This window comes from Hesperophylax consimilis, chromosome 1 (genome assembly GCF_061612785.1).
Source record: "Hesperophylax consimilis isolate HC1 chromosome 1, BYU_Hcon_1.0, whole genome shotgun sequence".
In the NCBI taxonomy this organism is placed as follows: Eukaryota; Metazoa; Arthropoda; class Insecta; order Trichoptera; family Limnephilidae; genus Hesperophylax; species Hesperophylax consimilis.
This window is the reverse complement of record NC_142836.1, coordinates 41913940-41933342: the sequence shown is the minus strand read 5'-3', so window position 1 is coordinate 41933342 and position 19403 is coordinate 41913940. Positions and strand designations below refer to the sequence as shown.

At 35.6% G+C, this 19403-nt stretch overlaps 3 protein-coding genes across 3 annotated transcripts in view; 1 reads left to right on the top strand and 2 right to left on the bottom strand.

Moving 5' to 3' along the window:
- Positions 1–1204: 1204 nt before the first annotated feature.
- Positions 1205–9880, bottom strand: Sh3beta (SH3 domain binding glutamate rich protein Sh3beta). Its single transcript, XM_089634248.1, has 4 exons — positions 9716–9880; positions 8464–8667; positions 5040–5141; positions 1205–2737 (listed from the first exon to the last, which is right to left on the bottom strand). The coding sequence occupies exons 1-4, from the start codon at positions 9758–9760 to the stop codon at positions 2432–2434; spliced, it is 657 nt and encodes a 218-aa protein (XP_089490374.1). The 5' UTR covers positions 9761–9880; the 3' UTR covers positions 1205–2431.
- Positions 9881–10801: 921 nt separating this feature from the next.
- On the top strand, positions 10802–13930 carry Fadd (fas-associated death domain protein). Its single transcript, XM_089634261.1, has 2 exons — positions 10802–11331; positions 13135–13930. Exons 1-2 carry the CDS (start codon positions 11001–11003, stop codon positions 13449–13451), a joined length of 648 nt encoding a protein of 215 aa, XP_089490387.1. The 5' UTR covers positions 10802–11000; the 3' UTR covers positions 13452–13930.
- Positions 13931–13955: 25 nt separating this feature from the next.
- LOC149426930 (sphingomyelin synthase-related protein 1-like) overlaps positions 13956–19403 on the bottom strand; it is a 41962-nt gene continuing 36514 nt past the window's right edge. Inside the window, exon 5 of the mRNA XM_089634236.1 lies at positions 13956–14604. Within this exon, the coding sequence (XP_089490362.1) occupies positions 14196–14604 (409 nt within the window). The 3' untranslated portion in view covers positions 13956–14195. The remainder of the gene's footprint in view (positions 14605–19403) is intronic.

The following is a 19403-nucleotide window of genomic DNA, read 5'->3' as shown; positions in this document are numbered from 1 at the left end:
GTAGTCATAATTTTACTGGACTGCAAATGTAGCCATCCACACAATAGGGGTTAAAAAAAAATAATCCAAAACTTCCCTAAATCAGGTACACCATAGTTCCACTGGCCCCATGCAGTTGAGACCCTTGTGGGGTAATCACATAAAAAATTATTATTATCTTTTAAAATGTTTTTTTTTTTTTTTATCAATTTTATCCCTGTAGAACACAGTCAACAATCACCACTTATTACAAAAAAATTGTTGACAATTTTCTCATATGGGAATGGAACCCTTCATGTTGCAGACCTTGAGACCAGTTTTTTCCAATCTTACATACAGCCTTACTAAAAACGTGGTGTAAATATTACGCGGCGCGTAAGGTCGTAACACTGAACAATTTAACTAAATACCATGGCGTTTGTTTGGTTAAAACGGTCTTAAACCAGGCTTTACGACACCAACATTGAACGGGCGTGTAATGATCCAGTTAGTAACAGTTAGTTACGCATTGTGTATCCAATGACATAGTTGTTGTGAGCTTCTGGTCTATGAACTAACTAACTAACCATCACGCCGTTTTTTCCGCAGGGGTAGGCAGAGAGGACAGACCGTCAAACAACTCGGTCTTGGCACACACTTCTTGCCTCATTCACATTCACACATCGTTTCATACATACTCTTTTATTATTCTGACTATTTAGTATCTGATTCAATTGATCGTGCGATGTCTTCCTTGGGTGTCCCCGAGTAGACTTCTGCTACCATTCACATTTGCTTCATATATCCTCCTTACACTCCTATCTTCGCTTATTGGCTCTACACGCCCAAACCATCTAAGCGTCCCTTTCTTAATCTTATTACGCTTACATCAGCCTTGCACTCTTTGCGGATCTCCACATTCCTCACACGATCAAACATGGTTTTACTACACATACGCCTTAGGAATCTCATTTCAAAAGCATTCAATCTACTTTCATTCTTTCTTTGGCAGTTCCATGCCTCACTTCCAGACATCAGGGTAGGTACCAGCACTCCATTGTGGGCTGCTAACTTCGCTTCTTTGTACATTTTTTTGTTAGCGCCTACTGCTGGTCTATGAAGATCTTTATAATAAGGCAACTAAGGAGATTGTTGAGAGATTACTACTTCAGCTAGTAGCACAACACGCTTTGGTTCATAACAATGTGGCAGAAAGGGTAAATTATTGATAAATAAAACAAACAAATTTTATAAATAGTCAGTTCAGTTTATATTTTAAATCATTTTGATGTTTTAAAAATAAAAAATAACATTGTAAAAAATTCATTGATATAAACAAAAAAGAAAACAATTATTTACAAACAAAAAAAAACTGATTATTATATTTTGTTTAGAATAGGCCTAATTTGTTGCAATGAATATGAAAATATAATTTGAATAAAATTCCTAGCAAATAGCGTACTCATATAATATGCGTAATATCACTTTAACCAAATGCACCAATGTGTAAAATCAGCATATTATATCATGATTGGTGGCTAGGCCATGCGATTTAATACTAATTCTATAGAAAGTGATGGCGTTAATTAGGTGAAGTTCTTAAATCTTTATGAAAACATACGATGAAGAGGCAAGACATGTAACAGTTCTTTACGGCTAGCGTACTTCCAAAACACCATCTCCACAGGCATCAAGCTTTTACGTCAAAGGATCATAATTATTATTAATGTGTCTTTTATAATCATAAAGAGACATGACTCGAGTCATTCACACGTGTCTCGGCAAACCTCCCCGAATCTACGGCGAGTTGCACATCATGCTACCAAGTCTTCAGATGTTTACTTACACTAAAAGTTTATTAAATAATTGCGTGCAATGAATCATAATTAATTAAAAGGCAGGTTTGAGCTTTGACTTTATAAGAATAAAGGGACGCAGGACTGCGGGCGGCAGAGCAGCCAGCGGCCGGCAGTTTTATAAGCTTTACGGTACGCCATCATTCCATCACAAAAGCTCTTATTCACTGCATTTGATATGATCGTATGAAAAGTGATTCACAATCAAAGCTAATGTCAAATGAAACATTTATTATGTATATGTTATAGCAATGACAGACTAAAATAGAATGCATTTAATGTATCTTGTCATCATTTCAAAATGCATTCTTAACTCACAATTTGCCAGCTACGCTAGAAGCATTGTATTTGAGCACAGTATGCAACTATGATTGTTAAATAAACAAAAAAAATCTTTATTTCATCGTTAGCATTTGTCAATCGTCTGTAATCTGACAGTGAAAAGGCTATATATAATACTGATGAATTTGTTAATACTTTAAAATAAATACAAATCAATTTTAAGAGTCGTAATGATGATAAATTCAATTTTTGTAAAATTTAAGAAATTTAGAAATATGAATGATGCGAAGGCTTCTGCCCTGCCTCCCTTAACCGTCAATATGAAAACATTCCGCTCATTCCGCTGTCGCCTGTTCACTTGCGATGAGATCTTCCGATGGTGATAAATCCTTATTGATATTTGCTGAGTCTAAGACTTCAGCTTGGCTGGTCTTGACCTCTTCCTCTTTGACTTCAGCCCCTGCAGTCTCCGATGCCGGTGGTGCATCTCCATTAAGCTTGGCATCCTCGGCTGCGGCCTCCGGAGCCAGAGCATCCCCCGCCTCCACGGAAGGCTCCCGTGAACTCGCTATGCCGTTGCTGGCGATTTGCTCCACGAGATCTTCCACTGCATCGGCAATGGAGTTGGCTGTTTCCACTTCCTAAGGACAAGTTATTACTTTCTCAAATAAATCAGCAAGAACAATACATTTGCATCATTGCATTACGATACGAGAAAAAAAAATCTAATTCTAGTAAAAATAATTATAAATAACTAGCTGACGAGTATCCGGCATTGCTCGGGGTTGTGAATAACTAGCTGAAGTGTACCCGGCATTGCTCGGGGTTGTGAATAACTAGCTGAAGTGTACCCGGCATTGCTCGGGGTTGTGAATAACTAGCTGAAGTGTACCCGGCATTGCTCGGGGTTGTGAATAACTAGCTGAAGTGTACCCGGCATTGCTCGGGGTTGTGAATAACTAGCTGAAGTGTACCCGGCATTGCTCGGGGTTGTGAATAACTAGCTGAAGTGTACCCGGCATTGCTCGGGGTTGTGAATAACTAGCTGACGAGTATCCGGCATTGATTGCTAGGGGTTGTGAATAACTAGCTGACGAGTATCCGGCATTGCTAGGGGTTGTGAATAACTAGCTGAAGTGTACCCGGCATTGCTCGGGGTTGTGAATAACTAGCTGAAGTGTACCCGGCATTGCTCGGGGTTGTGAATAACTAGCTGAAGTGTACCCGGCATTGCTCGGGGTTGTGAATAACTAGCTGACGAGTATCCGGCATTGCTAGGGGTTGTGAATAACTAGCTGACGAGTATCCGGCATTGCTAGGGGTTGTGAATAACTAGCTGAAGTGTACCCGGCATTGCTCGGGGTTGTGAATAACTAGCTGACGTGTACCCGGCATTGATCGGGGTTGTGAATAACTAGCTGACGAGTATCCGGCATTGCTCGGGGTTGTGAATAACTAGATGACGTGTACCCGACATTGCTCGGGGTTGTGAATAACTAGATGAAGTGTATCCGGCATTGCTAGGGGTTGTGAATAACTAGCTGAAGTGTACCCGGCATTGCTCGGGGTTGTGAATAACTAGCTGACGTGTACCCGGCATTGATCGGGGTTGTGAATAACTAGCTGACGAGTATCCGGCATTGCTCGGGGTTGTGAATAACTAGATGACGTGTACCCGACATTGCTCGGGGTTGTGAATAACTAGCTGAAGTGTACCCGGCATTACTCAGGGTTGTGAATGATTTGAAGTAAAGTTTGATGTTTTGAATTCTATGATAAACATCAACTCTTCTCTTTCAATAAATACAATATACGTGTATTATATATGTAAACCTTCCGGAAGAAATTCTATAAATCAGAAGTTCCCAAAGTGGTCTATATGGACCCCCAGGGGTCGATATCGGCATGCTGGGGGTCTATGTCAGCGAGAAAGAAACTTGGGGGTCCACGAGATTCAAATGGGGTTACATACGAGCGGAACTCCATTACCTCAAGTCAACATTTAGGATTTCCGTAAATGACACAATAGACCTAACACAAATATAATAGACTGAGTAAATACTTATTTGATATTTGTATTTTTATATTTCGTAAAGTTGTTAATTGAGGTATATAAGTAGAGTCTACGTTCCTTTTCTCGTCAGAATTAATTAGAATCATCAAGCAAAACATTGCACATTGGAAGCCGTAATGACGACGTGAATAATGACGTTCACCATTTAAATGCACTTCACACAGAATTCAAAACTAAGTTTGAGGATATTTTGACTATGGAAATGCAACGTTGAAGAATCAGATATCATGTGACAAGAAAAACTGACCGCAATAAGCACTGACAAAGAACTTAAGGGGCAGTTCTGTAGGGCTAGCTACAGAAAGAAATTCCCGTTGCTTATCCTGCTTCATTTTCATTTGGTGTAATACCTCACAAGGTTGCCCCTGTCTGCACAATGTAAAGACAGAGCAACTATACCGCCGCCCGGTTGTAGGGCAGGCAAGGGAGGGGTATATTTTTACTAAAAAAATAAATTATTATCACATGGGACGTTAATAGTTTTAGGAAAATTTAATATTCAGCAGGCAAAAGACGGAAAAAAAAAATTTGGCAAGTGGTCTACGGGGCAAAAAAGTTTGGGAACCTCTGCTCTAAATGATGGTAATAACCCTATAACAACCCGTTGCGTAGTTTAGAAGAACTAAGCGCATAAACAGACAGATGCGGATAGCGACTTTATTTCAAACTATGTATTTAGAGATAGATATTTTGCACACAGTGTTTGATTTCTACGAAAATTTAATCTTCGTTTTATTTGATACCACAAGGGCCACTTTCTTAAAAATAGATGAATTGACCATGACATTATTATTTGATTATAATGCTTCTTCCAATGATAAATAAAAATATAACAAAACATGATAAGAAATTAAGAATAATATAGGTACCTTTTGTTGGTTCTCAGCCAAATCTGGTTGTGTCGGTGGCTCTACTTTTAAGAACTGTTCCAATGTATCCACTTCATTCGCTAAGTCAAATAGGTCGTAATCCTAAAAAAAAAAAAAACAACATTAATATCAAATATTTATTATTGTGACCTTTCTGGACGTTATTATGTGCTTACATTATGAAAAAAAAAAAATATCTATGTATCTGATTGCTTAGTGTCTCAATGAAAATTGATAAGAAAGATTTAACAAAGATTGTAGAAGATGACGGTGTATGGTGGTGATTTCAATGAAAAGAAGAATAATTATTTTTAGGAAGACAAAATAAAGGGCAGAATCATTTTAGTCATTTATTTGTGGGGTTTTATTCCGTGTTACCTGTACGTGAACTTCTTTCTTTAGCCAACATTTCGTGCATCATATCAGCAGAATCAAGAATTTTTAACAAAGTGATGTTAAAAAAAATAAGAATTTTTAAAAAAGTGATTTTAAAAAGAATAAGAATTTTCAACAAAGTGATGTTAAAAACAATGTACAAGTAATATAAGTATGCCATTGAATGGAAAAATGAACAGATGAGTAAACGACACAATTTTTGATGGTATATAAATCCATTTTTTAACAAAATATCATTTCCAGTCTCCGTTCCAAAGCACAAAAAATTTAAAGAAATAAGAAAGAACAATGCAAAAAAATAATCTGACATTGGCATTTTTTCAAAAGTACTGTCCTGCAAGAACAAAAGCAAGAACTTAAAAACATTTTTTATGTTCTTGCTTTTGTTTGTACAAATTATTATATTTTAAAAAATATGCGTTTATTTCTAATAATAAAATATGAGAGTGTATTTCACCACCTTTAAAAATCAGTTTTTAGTTTTCAGGTACGTTCTAAAATATTCCATCTATTTGGTCTTTATTGCAAAGCGGAAATACTCCAACCGTCTGACAGAATATGGCTGAGGCCTGAATTTGTTGTTCATTTATTGCAATGATAGACATTCCAAAAATATATGTATATAATTGAAATAAACAATAGGACCGGGCAGCGTTTTCATATTCAAAAGTTGTGTCGAAAACTACCTCAAGGTTGACTAGAGTTACAAAGCTGGGCGCCTGAAGGATTTTTAGGTGTCAAGTAATCGTCAGTGCCGTGTCATAATAGAGCAACAACAGTTTCCAAATGGTGGAGATTGTTGAGGATACTCGTTGTCACTGTGTGTTGTTTTACCGTAAGTATATAAATAAACAGTGATTAGACTATTTTTAACAGCGGAGTTTAGTTGAGGACAGCACTGACTTCGTAATTTGGCTGTTGCGCGCCCAGACCTCTACTCTAGTAGGCTTTTTCTCTATGGCAAATAAAATATTCCGGCGGGAAACAACTGTATTATTTATAATAATTGAAAAAATAAGTTATTTGCGTATTTTTACAAATGAAATGTTATTCCGAAGTAGCACACAACAGTGGCAGTCGGTGACTTTTTGTAGAAGGGATGTTGGACATCATATAATATATATATATACTCGTACTTATTACGTGCTTGATATCAAATATGGGCATCTAGATGCTAGCCCACGAGCAATACAATTATCTCCATAAATGCATTAAGCTCCATAACTCAATAATTAACAAAATATCTTAAATGTGTTATTCGTATAAAAGAATTTAAAAAACCATGACGTACATAAGTTTTCATTCTTATTCCACACATTTGTATTGTCTTCATTACAAAATATAACACACGGCTAGCAAAATAATTTTGAGAATTTAGCACATCCACAAATCCAAAAAACTTGAGAGTAAACTGAGTTTTGAAAATGTCTTAGAAATGATTTATTTCTTGATGTTATGTTCAGAATGGGAGTCGGTTTTCTAGTATCCAGAATAAGTTTTTTTTCCGCAAATGGCCAAGACACAAAACTTTTACGCATTAATGATTCAATTATACAACCACACAATTCATTATCATCATTTACAGCGTAAGAACATGTTGGCGAAGTATCCATCTTAAGAATTCAACTTCAGTGTTCAAGCTCAAAGCAAACTGTGAAAGCAGCGCGCGCATACACATGCACTAAGAACATTCCAATGGATTAGTAATAGAGTATGCGATTCTTTGTGCATTATAGACATTTTTTGTACGTTGGATGCTGTCATTAATTTTGTACAGGGTTTTCCAATAAGAGGTGTTATTTTGATATTCAATCGTAAAAGATCAATGGTTTCGTTGCTTGTGTGGCACGTAGCGCCGTCTTGTTGAAAGTAAACGTTGTCCAGATCAATACCATCCAATTCCGGCCATAAAAAAGCATTAATCATCTCTCGATAGCGCAATCCATTCACCGTTACTGTTGCTCCAGCCTCATTTTTGAAAAAGTAAGGTCCAATGACTCCGCCGGACCATAAACCGCACCAAACAGTCACACTTTGAGGATAGAGAGGCTTTTCAACAATAACTCTTGGGTTTTCCGAGCCCCAGATACGACAATTTTGCTTGTTGACGAAGCCACCGAGGTGGAAATGGGCCTCATCACTCAAGATGATTTGGATTTGATTCACTCAAATGAATTTGAATAATTTCAATACGTTGTTCAAGCGTGTATTGTTCCATTTTTATTAATGGCGTAGTTTCTACTTGTCAAATGTCAAAAAATGACAGCTTCAAAAATAACATCTACCGAAATAGTGGGCTATTCAAAATAACACCTCTTATTGGAAAACCCTGTTGACGATATTGTATTTAAAGATATTGGCTTGCGGATCCCGAGTGCACATGCGCGGAAAGAACGTATGTTCTAGCATTTTGGAAGCAGTTTACAGATCGCAGTATAGTGTTTCACAGTATTTGAGAATGTATTTGTATTTAGACTCGCCCGCACTCTTTGTATCGTGTCCTTCGTTGTGCATACACAGAAACGGGACGATAATATGCACGAAGTCTTATAATAATAATATTTGTATGATTTTTTACAGCGCCTTTTTGGTAAAATAATCACATTAAAGTCGCTGTAGAAATATTAAAATATTTACATTGCAGCTGTTTACGGCTAGAAGTCCAAATCTTTTTACTCTAAAACGCAAGGGATGCGGAGCATCCACAGCATGAATGGACGAACTTTTAGAGATTGCTACAGCGCGTCTATATACATTGTAATTTCATTGGGCATTCCGTATATTATAGCTTTGTTGTAGGTTTTCTCTCTTTCTGATAAGGATGAAAGAGTAGCAGAAAAGGTAACAGAAAAGATGAAATATTGACAAAATAACAAAATGATGACAAAAAAACAAAAGAGTAACAGAAGGGTGGCAGAAAAGACTGCTGAAGAGTGACAGAAAAGACAAAAGAGTGACAAAAAAGATTGGATGGGGTAAAACAGAGGCGTCAGCCGCAATACCGTAATTATGTAAATTCAATATTTACCCCGCAGTATTCCTGGTCATTGAAGAGCTGTGGCGGCAAGGGGTGGCGAGGGTTGGCATCTCCGACGGTTGCTCCAGGGGCGGTGGAGTGGACTTGCATGAAATCTTTCTCGGGTTCTTTTCCAGGCTCAGTTATGTCCACTACTTCGTATTTAATAAGCTTTGAATCCAGAATCATCAAGATCTTCTGCTGTCGTTTTTTCACCTGGAAACAAAAAAAAAACATTGTTACATAAATTTATAAATGCTTACTGTTCTTATTGATCATTTTAAGAAACATGAAATGTGTTTAAACATATCAAAGTTTAAAGTTTTATTTTGGCTAGTAGCCGCTAGCTGCCAATTCAATGAAAATGTTACTCTTATTTTATTTCAAGTTGAAAAGGCTCAAAAAATTATTTAGTTCCTGATTCAAAAATATTTATAATTCCATTCACGCAAATGGCTGCCACACTTCAACATGATAAAATAGCATAGCTAAGCAATAACATGAGTGAATAAATTCCAAAAAATATTATTAAAGTATTTTCTGTTTTTTTTAGTCCTTGTTCATGAATAAAATAAAGTATTTTAATCTCATAAACATAAATGTTCTATGATATATATTTTAACGTCATTCCTGTGATACTAATGTGAAAAGTTCACCAAGAAAGGTGATTGGACTGCATAATATTATTGTAAGTTCAGTGACTCTTTTAATGTCGTGATTTAATTTTATACTAATAAAAACTGCTGGAGTTGCCAGTTATGTTTGTAATTATCATTGTATAAGGGCGAAAGTGAATAAATACGATATTATCGATAAAATTGTAATACAAAAAGTGAGCCAAAGGTAAGGGAAAAAAACATTTGCAAGCGAGCTTCTGGTGGCTTCTGATTTGTTATGTCACATAAAATAATAGACGCAAATCGAACGATAATTAATATTTCATATTTTAGTGTAAACAAAACGCGGGACATTTGTTTAATCTTTATAATATTACGATAAGGCCAATTAGACAAGTTTTTACAAATGAACATTGTTTCTAACAAACAATTCGAATACTGCCAACCTATGAGCATAATACACATTAGAGAATAAATCTTAAGCTGATTGAATGCATATCCACAAAGGGGTGAAACATGAATCAATTTGCACAAAATATTAAATTTGCTGACGTTTAGCTTCGGAACAAGGAAGGAGGAAGATAGCCCGGCCAGAAGAAACGTCATTCAAGGAAATCACAATAATAATCATCAATATACCACATTACCTCCTTATTGCCCGATATTCCACTAATATACACTTTTACAACCATTTTTATATATCTTTCGATTCGCTAAGTTATAATCTTCAAAAAACAAGTAAAAAATAAACTTTTATTTTAGTCACATACAAGGCTTGGCTCAGAAATATACTAAAAGTCTGATGAGCTTCCGGAGACAACACACTAAATATTTGCATCTCTTTCTTGTCGACAAAATTTCACTCTGGAAGAGAAGACAAGTATACCAATTATTTCGTCTTTGAAAAGATAACTGTACAGTGGTTACACCTTTCTTCCGGCATGTTCGAAAACTGAACAATAAAAAATAAATATGTGAAAACTAAACCCACCAACTTATTTAAAAAAAAAGTAAAGTCGACGATGGGCTGATATATAATATATACAATAATAGTCTCACCCACATATATTTTATTAAATTATAACAGAAGGCGAAATGGTTGCATATATTTAAAAAATATTATAATAAATAAATTTATTTACCCAAAGAAGAGTGTCTGTGTCTTACTAGGCGAAAAATCACAATACCATACAAATCATTACTTTTATTCCGAGACTGATGAAATTTCGCACACTTGGCCTTCAAACCAAAATAGGAAGATCACTTTCTACGTCTGATTTTAAAAAACTGGGTAATGCTCGGGTAACTCTGGGAACTTTATCTAGTGTAATGTAAATACGGATTGGTAAGATATTTTTGTAATTATTAATTTGCCTTGTAGCGCACTACTATTTTACAAGAGCGCCTCGGTTGGTCAAATTAAAAAAATATTACAGCCGAAATATGTATGCATAATATAAAGACATTTCAAAGTCAACCATTTCTAAATAGGTAAATAGTAAAAATTATACTACCTCATTTAAAGCACTGCATCAGATATACCGTAAAATAATACATTTAAGAAAATTATCATTTTTATAAAAAAAAATTGTTCAACTTTTTTTTTTCGATAGCCGAAAATTCATACACTAATCGTAAATGGAATGGAATTTGCTGAAGTCTATGACATTGATTGTGATCTTGACTTCTAGCTGACAGATGGTCAGACTGGTTTATTTATGGTTAGATGCATAGATTCACATAGATTATAGATGGTTGGGATGGTTGACAGCTGTGACCAGCTATGACAGCTATTTTCGACTTTCATAGTAGATTATGGTAGATGTGGTTTGTCCCTTTATTCACTACTGTCCTACTGTGAAACTTTTCTGTAAACGTTTTGCTGGTTTACATACTGGTCAACTGGTCTTCTGACCTACTACCACCTTCAAAATGTACCAGACCGCATTTGAAATTAAACACTTTTTTGATTTGAAAGCATGTATCATAAACTACCTCAACAGCAGTGCCAAACGAGAACAGATCATGAAATATTTGATTGAAGAGTATCCGACATTCTTTCTCACGAAAAGAAAACTTGAAAAAATGAAATCTCCCGTAGATGTTGTGTTTTATTTGGATAAGCACCATCTTGTAAACGTCAAGGATGTTTCTATCTTTCGCCAGATTGCGGATATGTTGCAAATCTCGGACTTGTCTGATATGGTCACGAAACACGAACGCCTAATTGCAACTAGTACCCTGAGGAGCCCCAAGTATTGGGGTAAGAATACTGTTCTATTATTTTAATGTCTTGATATTTTGTAGAATTCACTAGACTTTCAACCTTCCTCTGCCATTTCCATGACTCATTGCCATACATCAGAGTAGGTACCAGCACTCCATTGTGGACTGCTAGCTTCGCTTCTTTAGACTATTCTTTGTTAGCGCCAACCACTTTCAGTCCTCCATTAATGGAGTTTCCTGCATTTACCCTTCTTTCAATATCTCTATCGGCCTTTCCATTTCCCGTAAACATACTTCCCAAAATAAACTGAATGCTGTAGAAATGAGATCCCAAAAAATAACACTTGGTTTCAACTTAATTATTACAAGAAACAACTATTTATGTCAGGGGAGTCGGTAAAAGATGCATTCAAGTTTTAATTTTTTAAAATTCTCAAAGTTAAGTTTGAAGGTTAGGAAATACTCATAAATTATTAAAATAACCCAAACCAACCACCTAAAATCCTATTTTGTGCATGTTATACATCTACCCAAACCTAAATAGTTGTTTCCAGTAGTAATTGAGTTGAAATAATATCTTTTTTTTAAATTACTTCAAGCGTGAGGCTGAATTTGACAAGTTTACCAAACCATGTATGATTGTGTGAGAAATGTGGAGATTTGCAAAGAAGGCGCAATTGGAGCTCCGGGCTCCGAATTGCCAATGCGCTGATAATACCTTACACCCTCTTAGGGTATTTTCTTTATTTATTGCTAACACCTAACAGTCCTAACACATCACCATTGAGATTATTTAAATTTCATATTTGCTTAGTAAATAGAGCAAAATTATTTTTTTTATTATCACTAACTCACAAATAATTGTCAAAGTTCCCTCCAAAAGTATGTAAAATTGAATTCTTTAATGGTCTAAATTGTATAATTTAAAACACGAATAAATTAATAAAGTAGCACAAATTCATACTAGAGATTTGCTACACTTTTACATTTAAAAAAAATCATTTTCAGTTTTTTTTGGGTATTTTGTCCTCAAATCCAAATTAAAGTTTTGTTTGAAAAAGGCCGCGCAGTCATTCCCTTATTAATTGCTCTATGCTTCGCCCACTTTCAATAAAATATGATTTAACTCGAGAACGATTGCTTTGGGTCGCCATGATTTGTGCATTCCTAATTTCAAGAGTGTCGTGAGTCCAACAATAAATAGATATGCAAAATTTTCCCTTTCAGTTCCTTCCTATATATATATATATATATATCATTCTAATATACTTCTCTTTAGCTATTTAATTCAAAAGTTTATTTTGTGTTTTGCACCCAGCAGTGGACAGTAAAGTTGTCTAATGCTATATATGTATTAGGATCTAGTTGTGTTTTGCAGTGAGACAGTAAAGTTGTTTAAAGCTAAATACATATTAGGATCCAGTTGTGCGTTGCACCCGGCAGTGATTCATTGTAATTACATAGACACGAACGGCGTCCGACATCGGGACTTGGACATACGTTCCTAAACCTAATAACTACCCAACATTTTATTTTCTTGTGGCACTCGTGGATTATGGATCATTCATACGCTGGGAGTTGGGAGAAATATCGAGGGAGCCGTACCGGGGGAGGGGCATTATATCGGGCGAGCACAGTATTCTCATTGCTCACACGCTCAGAGCTCACGGCTACCGTTCAATTGAATATACACTTTGAGCTGTACGATAATATTGAGCTGGTACCGTGGCTCCTGCTCTTAATAAAATGAGTATGCTATTTGGCAGTATTTTAATCTTTCCATACCTTTTTCTCTCTAGAATTATTAAATATAATAACATCAAAACATTGTTTTTTTTAGATGATACACCATCACCGCCTGCTGAAGTTCGACAAAATATAGAGCAGCCTGATAAAAAATCTAAAATATATGAAATTGTATCTTTGGAAATTGGACAGAGCTGGCGAGACTTGGCAAGAAATCTATCCATTCGAGAAGGTGAAATTGATATTTTGCATCACAAATATCCGGCTGATTTAAAAACTAAAGTTTATACAATATTGGACATATTTTCAACGAGGGAACCCGAGCGATGGTCTACGAAGTTGGCGCAAGCTTTGAGCAAAACGCGAAGAGTCGATCTTCAAAACAAAGTGTTAGATATCATGGCTAGTTGATACACCCTTCATGGTTTACCACTTCACGTTTGTTTTGCTAAAAATGTACTATATAAAATGAAAAAAAAAAAGTTCAATACATATTTCTGCACAGAAGCAAGTGTTAAACAGTTAATCTATTTCCTCCCTACGACAAAAAACAATTTATTTTTATACTCAATATACAGGGTGTATCAGGACGTACTTGACAGACTTTATACATCGATTCAGGAATTAAGCTCAGGAGCTTATTTGGAGTAAATGTAGATGTGATTTTGAGTATGAGGATTTTACTAAACGGCAAAATGATGAAGTCTGGCTGGATGAGGTCTCAACGGCGAAGTCTGTCAGGCACATCCTGATACCCCTGTATACAAATTTTCGGTTTATGATATTTGATGTCCATGACACCTTTGGCTCGCACAAATATGTATTTAAAAAAAAAATTATAACTGTTATCGTCTTTATAAAAATATTATAATAAAATAATTCTTAAAGAATTGGACTTTTTCTTTACCCGAAACACCTACTGTTTATTTAAAAAATATGACAATAAATTAAAGAGAATATCGATACTTCTTTATTTTTGTTTTCTAAAGAAAGTACATACAAAAGTACATTAAATTGATTTTGGTATTATAACAATATGCATCATTGTTTTCTTCGTACATAATATATTAATTTAAAGTCTTTATTTACACATTTAATATAACTTTGTACAAAATAAATAGGTGAATAAATAAATATAAATTTGTCTAAAATGTTCTAGTTTTCTTTTAAGTGAACAGCGTCACTGGAACGAGATAAGATTACGTCGTGTGTGCACATGGCCCCTATGCAGTGCTGCAACTGACAGAGACCTCCATCATTGGACATAGAAGCCTGGACATTCTTGTCTGATAATGCGGCTATGTTCTTTCTGGAGCCGGTGGTGTTGATATTCCGCTTGATGTTGTCCATTAATCGGGTGACGGAGAAGTCGGCCATGGCGGCCTGCTGGCTGATGGAGTTGCCCGCCTTCTTCGCCATAGAAGACTCGCTGATGTCGTGGAAAAGCTGCGAAACCCACGACTTCAGTACGGAGAAGATCACAAAAGGGGTCTCGTACTCGTTTGGTACAATGCCATCCACTTCGCTCTCAAAGAAAGAGAGCAAAGGAAACCATATGCGAGTTCTAAAAAAAAAAAAATATATATATATAGTTACTGTGATGTGTGAAAGAGAGAGGGGGGATAGGTTAGTGTGGACGTGATATTGATGTTAGCAGTTGGATACTTTAAGAAGGATTCTTACTATGCAGTATTCTGCATTCATAAAGTAAAAAACAGCATCCTCCTTGAGAGTCTCAAGGACAATATTGTGCTTTTACTTATGACTGCAGTATTGATACCCATACGAAACACTTTTTACTTTTATGCAGATTTCATAAGAATTATAATCTACTCAAGTACATGGGAGGAGTTTTAGCAGCCTCAATATGCCGATGCGAAAGAAATGCAGCCCCCTCCAATCTTGGGTGGATATACCAATAATCCTAAGAATTTTATTTACTACATTTTATAGCGTAATATAAAATATTTCAAAGCTGCTTAATTTTTCATTAAACTTTTATTAACAGACAATTCAAACAATTTGTGAGCATATAATTCTTGATTTCAAAATTTCTCTTTATCTCTCCACACACTTTCTTCTTCTAGTTCAAGATCCGGTTCGTTGAACGATGGTTCTTTCGAATCCATGGGGAGAGGGTGGGTAGAGAATTTCGGAGAAAAATAATTCCCCACAATAATTTGTGGTGAGGGGGGGGGATAGGAATTTCGAGAAAAATAATGCATCCTTTAAGAATTTGACTTCATCACATCACCGAGACCTCGCATCCAAAAAACGTACATTTCTGATTTTAAATCAATACAAAAATTTCCTCTGAAATCATAAGATTTGTGTGTAGGTAGTTAAGTACATACCTACCTACTTTATTAATAAACACAACACCATAGTATGCGTGCGACTGAAGTGTATAGCATGCTATGAATCCCTATACAGTAGAACCCCGTTAATTCGAACCCCGATAATTCGAAAAAACGCGTAATTCGAAATTTTCGCCAAAAAAATTTCCGCAGAAAATTTTTTTCATACAAAATGGTTTTTAATTCGAAATTTATTATTGTCCGCGCACGAAAATTTGTTCGTGTAATTCGAAAAAATTTGATTTTTGCGAAAATAAATCATAATATTTCGTAAATCTGATTCTAAAAGTCAGCCGTGGCGGTAAAACGCCGAAAAATTTATTTTTACGTGGTTATACATCGTCCTAAATAGTATTATTATTTTGTAAATCTGAATCGATTTACACTGGAATGTCGTATTTTTTCAAATTTATTTAGAATATCCGAGTTTGAAGGGCTGAGAAAATACGTTTTACTAGGATATGTCGCAGTTTTACGAGTTTACACCATATTTCTGAATTAAAAGGGTCGGCCGCGACGAAACTCGACCGTGAAATTTCGATTTACGCGTAAATGTATCGTATATTTACGAATTTATTTCGAATATTTGAATTTCAAATGGCCCACCGCGACGGAAATCGGCCGCGAAATTGCGATTTACGCGTATTATATTGTATTTTTACGAATTTATTTCGAATATCTGAATTTTAAAGGGCCCGCCGCGACGGAAATCGGGCGCGAAATTTCAATTTACGAGGAAATATATCTTATTTTTATTAACTTTACTTCGAATATCCGAGTTAAAAAATACGACGCGACGGAAATCGGCCGAAAAATTTCGATTCTCGCCGAAATATGACATATTTTTACCAAATTACTTAAAATATCTGAACTTAAAAGGCCGGCCGCGACAAAAAACTGCCGATAAAATTCGATTTACTCGGAAATATATCATATTTTTACGAATTTACATCAAATATCTGAATTTAAAGGGTCGGCCGCGATGGGAATCGGCCGCGCATTCTCGATTTACACGGAAATATATCGTATTTTTGCGAATTTATTTCGAATATCTGAATTTAAAGGGCCGGCCGCGACGGAATACGGTCGCGAATTCTCAATTTACGCGGAAATATATCGTATTTCTACAAATATATATTAATTTAAAGGGTAGGCCGCGACCGAAATCGGCCGCGAAATCTCGATTTACGCGTAAATACATAGCATTTTTACGAATTTATTGCGAATATCTGAATTTAAAGGGCCGGCCGCTACGGTAATCGGCCGCGAAAATAAAGAAATAATTGGTATTAATACGAATTTACTCCTAAAATACCTAAATACCCGGATTTGAAGAGGCGGCCGAGAAAATCGATTTTCGGCGTTTTTTTCTTCATAAAATTTCGAATTACGTGGGAATTCGTTAATTCGAAATTTGATTTTTGATGTCCCGTGGATTTCGAATTAACGAGGTTCTACAGTATTATCAATCCGGATCAGTATTGAGCCGTGAGAACCGTTAAACAATCACCGGTCTGCTGGGGGTCACCAGTTCACTGGCTCACTTATTCGTGAACGACTCGGCTCACCAGCTCACTTATTCGCAAAGATCCGCGAACCGTGAAGAGCGGTCTTTGCGAACCGGATCTGTATGAAGAGGCGGTTCACTGAGCCGAGTCGTTCGCGAACGACTGCTACTAATGGTACTGTGTGTGTCTACATAAATAAATAAAATATGTGAGTATGTAAAAGCAACTCTTTTCATTACTGAATACCGAGTGAAGTGACTAAACTAGTCCCAGCGAGAGATTGTACATGACGTTATCGTTGTAGTTAATTTACTTATTTTTCTATTCACTTATACATACAGTTTATAGGTATACATATTGCCATTGGGTGCAAGTAATACAGATAGATGTTCTATATATAAAACATGGTAGTAGAACGAAATGTGATATGCAATTGTATATACATGATTGAAGCTTAGGTAGTAATTTTCTGTGAACACCTCACTAGGAGAACCTGTGCCGAGGTGTTCGCATGGGTGTTATTCTGCCGTAATAGGTGGAAACAAAATATCCTCCTTGGGAGTCTCCACCGTAGTTCCACCCATGGTGGCAGTATTTTACATTATTAGGTTAGAAGCTCTGTTGACATGTTCATCATAATATTATATAGACACAATGTTCTGTAGACACACTGTAGTACAAGAGTACAGATACATTGTACAAATGTAGAACATGATTTAAACTTCATAATATTATAAATGAGAAAAGAAAAGTAAGAAATATACATGAAGTGAACTTAATGAGCAGTTAAGCTGAAAAGGGAAAAAAAGCAAAACAGAAGTTATATTACAATTAATTGTATTATTTAAATACTAAATTAATTATTATGTTATACAGTCTGTGATCAGTTTTTTAAGTTGATGTCTTGGTGAATTATCAGCAGGTTGTTTCAAGGAAGGTGGCATGCAGTTATACAGTTTAATGAAGTAGTAGTTAAAGGATCTTTATCCGTGGGTCGTGTGCTTTAGCGGGATGTTAATTGTTAGGTTTGTTGAAGACCGGTTTATTCTCTAGTATCTTCTGTCTTTTTCATTTTCAAACCAGACACGTGAGAAGGAAGAGGATGAACGTCGATGACATCCATACAAGCTCTCGCTGGGACTAGTTTAATCTTACGTTCAGTGGCGGCTTGTGACTTTTGAGCGTGATAGAGTGCCAAGTTCGTAAAATTCGGCATTATTGTTGATGTTTTTTAAAATTTTCGTTTTTTGTATGAAGATTTTCAGGAAATTTCAGTTTGACAGTGCAATGCACCGATATCCTGAAAATCTTAACAAAATCCGAAATTTAAAAAAAAAAACAAAAACATTTTCGGCTACTAATTATTAGTAATTATGCTATTTTTTTTAAATATTAAAACTAAAACACACCCAAAAGTCACGAGCCGCCACTGCTTACATTACGCTGGTAACAAATTAACCTATGCTATCATAGGGAATATGATTTCTCGGTATACAATGGGTTAATATGAATTGAATATGCATCAGAAAAATGATGACACCTGTAGATCAATGTCATTGAAATAAGCAATTACTATTGTATTGATTGTGATTGAAATTATTATCATTATGGTATAATATGTAACACTAATATAATATGTTTGAAATAAACGATAATGACAGAATAATAGGGGTATGCTACTGTAGTGAGATTGATATAAATAATTAGTTTTTATCATAAGAATCGATAATAATACATTCAATTTATTGTAACACAAGTGTATGGCTGACTAGCTGTTTCTTACAAGTGATAAAAGCATAATTCTAGAACAGACGTGAACCGGTCAAAATTAAAGTTAAAATTGTAGGTAGTGAATGAAATTTGTATTGAAATCAGACAAGACTGTTTATTGTTGTCCTAAGCATGAGTTAGTTAGATAATCGTTAAATTATCTTCAAATTGGGGCTTAATTATTCATGAGTTGAATTAACCGTGGTCTGCTGCAGCGCATACCATTTTATGTTTACCTGATAAAAATCTAATTAAGATTAAATGTGTATTCCCACAATCCGGTCTCGAGTGTCGCAGAGATTTACCTTGTATAAAGGGGTAACGCTGACAGCTCTGTTGTTGTTACCAGAAGCGGCCCGTGACTGTAATTACCAGCAGTGCATTTCACTTTTAAAATGTACCTAGTCTGTAATTTAGGTGGAGCAAATTAATGAATGGGAACACCTACTGCAATTCATTCTATCTTCTAAGTTATATTTGTAAAATAACTGATTAAATACAAAATTATCTCGAAAATAAAGGACACTCAATTCATCGTTGAAAATATAGCGAAACCGTTTGATTTCACCGCGAACGAGTTCCAATGTGTTAATGTTGTTGCGTTAACATTGAACATTAGTATTTCTAAGCGAATCCATTCCAAACGCATTGGATTACGCATGATCAAAGTGATGCAAAATTCACTCGCCGTCAAAGCACTTCGATAATGCACGGATGGGTTATGTATC

What these genes read in the sequence shown, in the direction of transcription:
- Sh3beta (XM_089634248.1), bottom strand. Translation starts at nt 9,760, where the DNA reads ATGGTTGTAAAAGTGTATATTAGTGGAATATCGGGCAATAAGGAG. An exon ending in GAATATCGGGCAATAAGGAG is followed by an intron (nt 8,668 to 9,715) that starts GTAATGTGGTAT and finishes TTTTGTTTCCAG; the next exon opens with GTGAAAAAACGACAGCAGAA. An exon ending in ATGACCAGGAATACTGCGGG is followed by an intron (nt 5,142 to 8,463) that starts GTAAATATTGAA and finishes TTTTTTTTTTAG; the next exon opens with GATTACGACCTATTTGACTT.
- Fadd (XM_089634261.1), top strand. Translation starts at nt 11,001, where the DNA reads ATGTACCAGACCGCATTTGAAATTAAACACTTTTTTGATTTGAAAGCA. An exon ending in GAGGAGCCCCAAGTATTGGG is followed by an intron (nt 11,332 to 13,134) that starts GTAAGAATACTG and finishes TGTTTTTTTTAG; the next exon opens with ATGATACACCATCACCGCCT.